Source organism: Rhinolophus ferrumequinum, chromosome X, assembly GCF_004115265.2.
Source record: "Rhinolophus ferrumequinum isolate MPI-CBG mRhiFer1 chromosome X, mRhiFer1_v1.p, whole genome shotgun sequence".
NCBI lineage: Eukaryota > Metazoa > Chordata > Mammalia > Chiroptera > Rhinolophidae > Rhinolophus > Rhinolophus ferrumequinum.
In genome coordinates, this window is record NC_046284.1 from 81,902,903 (window position 1) to 81,910,594 (window position 7,692).

Below are 7,692 nucleotides of genomic sequence, written 5' to 3' on the forward strand. Positions count from 1 at the left end.
CCCACAGGAAAACGTCCCAAAAAGGGCCTGGCCACAGCAAAGCAGAGACTCGGCCGTATCCTGAAAATCCACAGAAATGGCAAACTGCTTCTGTGAGCTCCCTCGTGTTCTGCCCATCACCCCTTCACCCCCACTGCCTTCTCCGTTGTCAACTCTCGGGGCGCTCCTGGATCCTGTCTGCCCCAGACAAGGTGCTGAGGCGCGTTGTCCTGCTTTCTTGGAACTGACCAAAGGCAGGGACTCCTCCATGGCCCCCTCACTGACCCCCAGCTCCCTTCCCCACTTCCACTGGGGACATCCTGCCTTCTCCATACCTCTGAGTAGCAAGCAAATGGGAGAGGGTTTCAGCTGCCTAGAACCCTCTTTTCTGCTACTCCAACCCATTTCCTTTTCACCAGCTTTGTGTGCCCCTTACTCTCATCCCCACCTAGAGCCAGAAGGCAGGATGAGGAGAGCACGAGGACAGCCTGGTTCCCCTCAGTATTTCCCTGCTCATGAAGTGGGAGGCCCAGTGCTCCACATTTTCCACAACTCCAGCCGTGTCTCCAGGAGGCTGCCCACCTCTGCCTGTTCTTCCTTCCCCTTCCTCCCCTCAGCCCAGTGGACATGTCCCACTCAAGACTCGTTCCTGGCAGAAGGGTCTGCCTCTGCCCTCTCTTGCCAAATGCTTCATGGGAATAAAGAGGAGGGCCCAGAGTCTCCTTACTGCCCCACCATGGGCCATTTCCAGAGGTAGCCTAGAAAGACCATGGGCTGACTTCTCTCATCCTTGGGAAAAGGACAGATTCCTGTCACTTCTCAAGGCGGGAAGAGGACCGATGCCCAAGCCTTTGACCACAACTTTGTTGCCCATTGGAGGAAGCTACTTTTGGTTGGCTAGAGATGAAGCCCCCATCCCAGGCTGAGCTCCAAGAATTTGCCTGGATTTTGAGGTCCTGCAGAACATTATCCGTGTGGCTGTGGCTGGGTCCCAGCAGGTGAGAAACCATCTCCTAAAAGCCTGAAAGCACCTCCCACCGAAGCAGATAACCTGGGCTCTGCGGTCTGCTCCCTTCACCTGTACCACAGAGCACAGCCTGGACCTTCTGGGGAGGATGTGGCAGGACCTCTCAGCCTTGGGTTCTCTATCCGGAGCCTCCCTGCTTCTTTCTCCACCTGATGTCTTGATCGGAAGACCTCAGAACTCCCATCTTCACTCCTGGGCCTCTGCACTCCCAGACGTCGGGTTAATGCTCAAGCAGAGTGCAGATGGCCACCTGGGAGCCCAAGCCTAGGAGAGGAGACACTCATCTGTAAAGGAGCAGACCACCTGATCCTCCCCTCCTCCTCTTCCCTTTGTGGATGTCTCTGTGGTCTAGACAGTGACCACCCTTCCTCCCTCCCTGGCATCCTGGACTGGATGGAGAATGTCCCCCTCCCTCCGTTTTGGCACTGCCCACGTGGAGTGCATCCTTACCCCCTACCCCACTCCAACCTCACCCCAGTTGGCCCAGTGCTTCTGGGGAACTTAACAGCTACCATGCAAACCACAGGGAATATGTGAGACTTCCCTTGTTGTCTTTATGTTTCCAGTTTGTCTTTTCTCCACAGCCCATATCTATTCTTCCTTGGTATCAGGGGTCCCTTAGCCCCGTTTGCTTTTCCTATCTTGGGGACCCCAGGGGCCAAGCAGTCCTCCATCTAGTCACACCAAAGGCAAAAAGCCTGGCTACCTCCCCCCTAGCACATGAGGTCCCCACTCCTCTCCTCTCTGTTTCTGCCCAGCTTTACTTTTCGTGGGGATTTCAAGGCAGCAGAGCGTAGTGAGGGGAGGGAAGGGGGGCAGGCTGTGTTCCTGTGCAGGCAACTGCCTGACGAGGCCCTGACTGCTGTAACCAAGACCAGGACCCCCGCCCTTCTGCCCATTAACAACCCCCCTTGATCTTTCAAAGGCAGCTAATTGCTAGCAAATCCCCCTAGTTCCAGGCCTCTTGCCCCTCTGTTTCTTTGTTAGAAGTTTCTGTGGAGCTGAAACCCAACTCCATTTGACTGGGTTTCCCTTTAGTTTAGTTGGGCTCTCAGAGCTTCCTGTTTGTTTTGTGTTTCAAATGAAAAGCAAGTTTACCCTCAGAGTTATGCTTTTCCAAAGAGGCTAGTGTGCTTTTCTTTTTTTTATGTTTCAGGTTCTAAGTGAAGTGAGTTGGGGAGGGGTTGGGAGTGGTAGTAACCAAGGTTTAGAACATGGTGAGAGAGTTAACCTCTGGTCTCCAATCCCCAGCACACAGCTGGGGGTAAGATAGGGGGCAGGGAGAGAGGGTTTCTATTCACCTTTAATATATTTTTACAAAAAAGCAAACAATTTAAAAACAAGCCCACCGCTTCTGTACATGTCTAAATATATTTTTAGAAGTGGGTAGGATTGTGAATTTCTGATGCAGGGCCTTTTTATAAACAGGTTAGAATAGCATCATACACACTTGGTTTTCCCCCCCCGTTTTTTTCTTATGTTGTGTTACTAATGTAATTTATATTTTTTTTTTTAGATCCTCCCTTTCCTATAGAGATAAAAGTGATTTATCTTGGCAATTGCTTTGCTTGTCTTTTTCTTTCTTTTTTTTTCTTTTTTTTTTTTTTTTGGTGGCGGCGGTGGTGGTGGTTATGGTATGGGGTACAAGAGTGCTGCCTTCTCTTTACATTGTCTGATTCTCCCTTCCATCAACTCAGCACAGCCCTGGTTCCCAGCCGTATACCCAAGGTGGGGAGGGGACAGGATCCCTGCCTTCATGAGAGACACAGTTCACACACCAGAAACATAATGAAAAGGACAGTGAGCAGAAAAATAAAAAAGGGTGCATCAATTCAAAGGGGCCTGACAAGTTTGTTGGGAAGGCTTTCCATAGCTTCCATGGGCTGTTTTTAGTGGTGTCACCTGTATCTTCTTTCTGCGAATGTGGAGTTTTGGGTGGGGGTCTCTCTTTCTCTCTCTCTCTCTCTCTCTCTCTCTCTCTCTCTCTCTCTCTCTCTCTCTCTCTCTCTCTCTCTCCTCTCTCCCCCCCCCTCTCCCTCTCCCTCTCCCTCTCCCTCTCCCTCTCCCTCTCCCTCTCCCTCTCCCTCTCCTTCTCCCTCTCCCCCCTCTCTCCTCTCCTCTCTCCTCTCTCCTCTCTCTCTCTCTCATTCATTTCATCCTCACCAATATCCTCATCCTACTAAGGAGGAAACAGGCAAAAAAACCTTTCAGCGTCATATACCATAAGTTGTGGGGCCAACCTGGTTTCAGAGTCTGTGTTCTTTTCACTGTTCTACCATTTCTCACTGATAATCGCTACTATTTATTAAGTGCCTTTTCTGTGCCAGGCATTGGACTAGGGGTTTTACTTGGGATATCTCATTTAAATCCTTCCTGACAACTCTGGGAGATAATTAATGGTCTATTTTGTAGTGAAGGACACTGAAGCTTGCCAGTGGTCTTCCACAGCAATATCTGCTTGACTCCCAAACTTACGTTCTTTCCCCTCACCATGTTAGAAAATCTTTTGTAACTCACTGACCCAACAGATGTTTATTGAGCACCTGTTTTTATGCAAGATGTAGCCTTGACAGTTTGCGTCCTGAGGAGAGCCCCTGGGGTGATGTCAGGAGCCTCAGTTCCAAATTGACCACCACTGTGACTCTGTGTGACCCAGGGCAGGGCCGTGGACTGTCTGAGGGTCACTGTAAAAGGAGTTTGAACCCAATCAGATTTCTTCATCCTGGAGATTCTGCTTCTGACGGGTCTGGGATGAGGCTGTCCGGGTTTGGTACCTACTGGCTAAAGGACCTCCTCCAGCTCTCCCAATCTGACTCTTGGTATCTGGCAAGATTTGGGTAGAGAAGTTTCTTGTCTGGGCATGGGGAACTGTGTCTCCTGGTAGAAAGGCAACAGGAAAGAGGGAAAGCATTTCAGAGCCCTTGTAGGAACGGTGGGCTGGGTTCTTTTTGTCACCAACTCTCACCCCTCCTTCCCCCTCATGAGGGACCAAAGCACTGTCACTAGCCTCAGGTTAAAGGATAAGCTAGAGTCTTGGTCACCTTACTCATGCTGGTCGGAGGTGCCAACAAATCAGAGGCTCCTGTCTAAAAATTGGAAGGAAAACAAGGGCAGCCAACTTCGGTGTTCCCTCTTTCCACCATGCAGTGGAAAGGTGCACAGGGTTTGTCATTTTAGGAGCCCACCTTCTCAATAACTAACCAATTAATTTCGGGGACATTGCTTATCTGGGTGTCAGTTTCTACATTTGCCAGTTGGAATTGTCTCAACTATGAAGCCCTCTAGAAGGATGGTCACCTCTAAACATTCTGGATGCTATTGATTCCTAAACAGAATCCTCTAACTCTCACCTGTCCTAAATACAAATCCCCATTTCTATTTGCTCTTGTGGTGTTGCCTCAGGTACACAGGCCCCCTCCCTTTCTATCACGACCCTGTTCATGCCAAGTTGACTGAAGGGGCACTTGCCCTCCCGTAAGCTAAGTGAAGATGAAGGGCACCATATGGGACAGTGTGGTAACAGAGGTGTGTACCGGACGCTCGTCAGGGAATCTCCTTGGGAAGCAGGGAGTCCAGGTAAGGCTTCGTCTCAGGGCTGATGCCTCAGCCGAAAGATGCAAAGTAATTAGCCAGTCAGGCAGAGAACAGTGGGGAGAATATTCCAAGCCAAGGCAATCACATGAATAAAAAAAGGTAGGTGGGGGAACCCATGTGCGCATAGAGGACAAAATATTTAGTATAAGTACAACTGTGGCTTTCACCTGAGGGAACGAATGCAGACTCTCCAAGAGGGAATGTTTAGTTTGAGAAGGCATGTGATCAAAACTGATTAGTTTTAGGCATAATATTTATTTTAAAACCTCAGATAATGGAGGACATGTAATTTTGTTTGTCAAAAGACTTAACTATATCCAATGATAGAGAACCATTAAAGGGTTTTAAGCAGAACATGGCATGATCTAACTTGCTTTTATAAGAGATCCTTTTGCCAGTCATAGGAATGGATTAAGAGGGAGAGAGATGGAGCCAGGGAGACCAGTGAGGTTGTTACTGAAGGAGACAGGAGGGCACCATCTCATCTAATACCCCATTGAATGCCACTTCCCTAAGGAAGCCTTCGCCCAACTCTCCAGTCAATTCTGACTTTTTTCTGGACTTCTACATCTCATAAAAGGCAGAAATCCTAGGCCATTTCCAGGAGGCAGAACCATGGAGTTGGTCACTCATACAACCACAGCAAGAGAAGTTGCACTCCTCCATCACCTTTTCAGCTTTTTTTTTTTTTTTAAATGAGGGTGCAGCTCACAGTGGTCTATGCGGGGATCAAACCGGCAACTTTGGTGTTATTAGCACCACGCTCTAACCAACTGAGCTAACCAGCCACCCCCCTTTTCAGCTTTTTAACTCAAAATAGCTCATCCTTCCAGACCTTTCCCCATAGGACCACAACATAATGTCAGCATTCACCAATGAATGTGGTAAGAAAGATACAAAACCCATTTTACGAGTACATTCTCCTTGTCAGGGGTCCAGCAAGCCTCCCTTGCATTTCGTTCCAGTCCAATCCATCATACACAACCTTGCAGGATTTCTCCCCAGAGCCCTGTTTTCATCATTCCCTCCTGCTTAAGAACATCCACAGCTTCCCACGGCGTGATTATACTTCTGCGTTTCAAGGCTTTCCAGAACCTGGCCCAACCTGGAGACAAAGGGCTGTGGTGGAAAGAGGATATGCCTGGGCGTTGAGAAGACCAACGATTCAATTCCGTCTCTGCCACCTATGTGATCTTGAGCTGGTTATCTCATATTTCCTTGATTCAGTTTTGTCATCTGTAAAATGAAGATAAAAATCCCTACCTCATAGGTTTATTAGGGATTATGGTAGCTCCTGTCTTTAAAGAACTTAATGTCTAGCACTCAGGTGATCAGTGAATCTATTTTCATTTATCTCAGTTAATATTTGCCCATCAAGGCCTATAATCTTATAAGAACTATAGAGAAAGTAAATCTTTAAAGGAATTGGAGAGAATATTTCAAATTGGGGCAGGAAATCGAGTTGGCTTCATGAGGAAACTGAAGGACATAGGTGGCTAAGTCAATAGGTGTGGTGATCCTTACACTTCTGTAGAGAGGAGATACAACTAAATCTGTGACACAGTTTCTGGAAGGTGCCAGAGTATCATCCATGCCAGTTCAGTCTCACTGGTTCGGTTCTACAGTGGTTTATCAAAGCCTCTTTTGTATCAGGCCTTCTGTACACCACTGGAGGGCTTGGTCCTCAAGGAGCACGTGGTTTAGTGCCCAGACATGGAAACCCAAGTACAGCACACTGGGATACAGACAGAAAGTCCTCACAACGTTGTCAATAGATAGATTCTGCAACTTTAAGCAAAACAACATACAAGGAACCCAATTTTACCATATGCTAATTAATATAAGCAGAAGTTCCCATAACATCTCATTAATATAATGAAATGACATGGAAAGAAACGATGTTATTCAAAGACCTGCTGTACTATTACAAATCAGTATGAGGTGCTGTGGAAACGTGAAGGAAGGAGATGGAACCCAGTCTGAGGAGCATAAAAGACTAGGAAGAAGCAACACCTGAGTTGAATATTGAAGGACATTCACCAGGAAAGGGAAGGCAGAAGGATGAGTTTGGAGTAGAGCATTCCAAGCAAAAGGAACAGAATAAGCAAAAGTAGAAAGTTGAAGCAGCCTGGTATGTAGGTGGAACCACAAGCCTTTGAATTGGGCTGGTGCACCGGCTAGAGTAAGACAGCAAATGGAGGATGAAGCTGAAGAGGTTGACAGGAACCCAATCAATTTGTTGCAGAATGTTTTCTCTGGTGATCCTTGGGGTGGGGAGAGACAGAAGTGGGTTAGTGGGGAGGCCACTGTGAAGGTGATCTCAAGATTCCAGTTAAGATGCAGTGAGGTCTAAACCAGGGCAGTGGCTGTGAAGATACCTGAGATGTTAACCCACACCCCATCTTTTCCCTGACATTTTACTATGAACAGTTTAAACATTCAGAAAGTCAAAGTAGTTATTCTGTGAACACCCATATATCCACCATCTAGATTCTACAATTAGCGTTTTACTATACTTTGTCACACATCTATTCATCCCTCTATCCTTCCTTCAACCCATTTTAATGCATTTAAAAATTGGGCATCTATGCACATCCCCTTCAACACTTCTGCATGCATGCCAGTGTATGTTTTGATTATGTTTTAGGTAAAATATCCATACCATGAAATGCACATATCTTAAGAGTATAATTTTGATAAATGTATATACCTGTGTAACCCACACCTCTATCAAGATACAAAACATTATCATCAACCCAGAAAGTTCCCACATGTCCCTTCCCACTCAATCACAGCCCTTCCCTCTTCCAGAGTAGGCTTTGAGTTTGAAAGGGTAGGATTTGGAATGTGTGAAAATAGAAAGAGGGAGCTAGATGGCTCCCTCTCCAGCAGTCGTGTAAGCAGGTAACAAGGGGGGGTGCACAAGCATTAGTAAATGAACCCAAGTGAATGCCTTTCAGCCTTCCTCCCCTCCCCTTGCTGAGCCTCATCTTTATGGGTCAATGCATGAAACAGTGAAGCCGAGAGGAGTCGATTCGAGGGCCCTCAGAAGCTAACAGTCTTGTGAGGGAAACAGAGTGAAACATGACAGT

At 47.3% G+C, this 7,692-nt stretch overlaps 1 protein-coding gene across 3 annotated transcripts in view; it reads left to right on the forward strand.

Annotated features, from left to right (window-relative positions):
- PHF8 (PHD finger protein 8) overlaps positions 1-2,565 on the forward strand; it is a 124,841-nt gene extending 122,276 nt beyond the window's left edge. For 2 of the 3 annotated variants that reach the window (XM_033113109.1, XM_033113117.1), the window contains one exon: positions 8-2,523. In XM_033113109.1, coding sequence (XP_032969000.1) covers positions 8-96 — 89 coding nt within the window. In that variant the 3' untranslated portion in view covers positions 97-2,523. Of the gene's footprint in view, positions 1-7 lie in introns of all 3 variants that reach the window. The other variant, XM_033113100.1, reaches the window with a different exon arrangement.
- Positions 2,566-7,692: the final 5,127 nt, after the last annotated feature.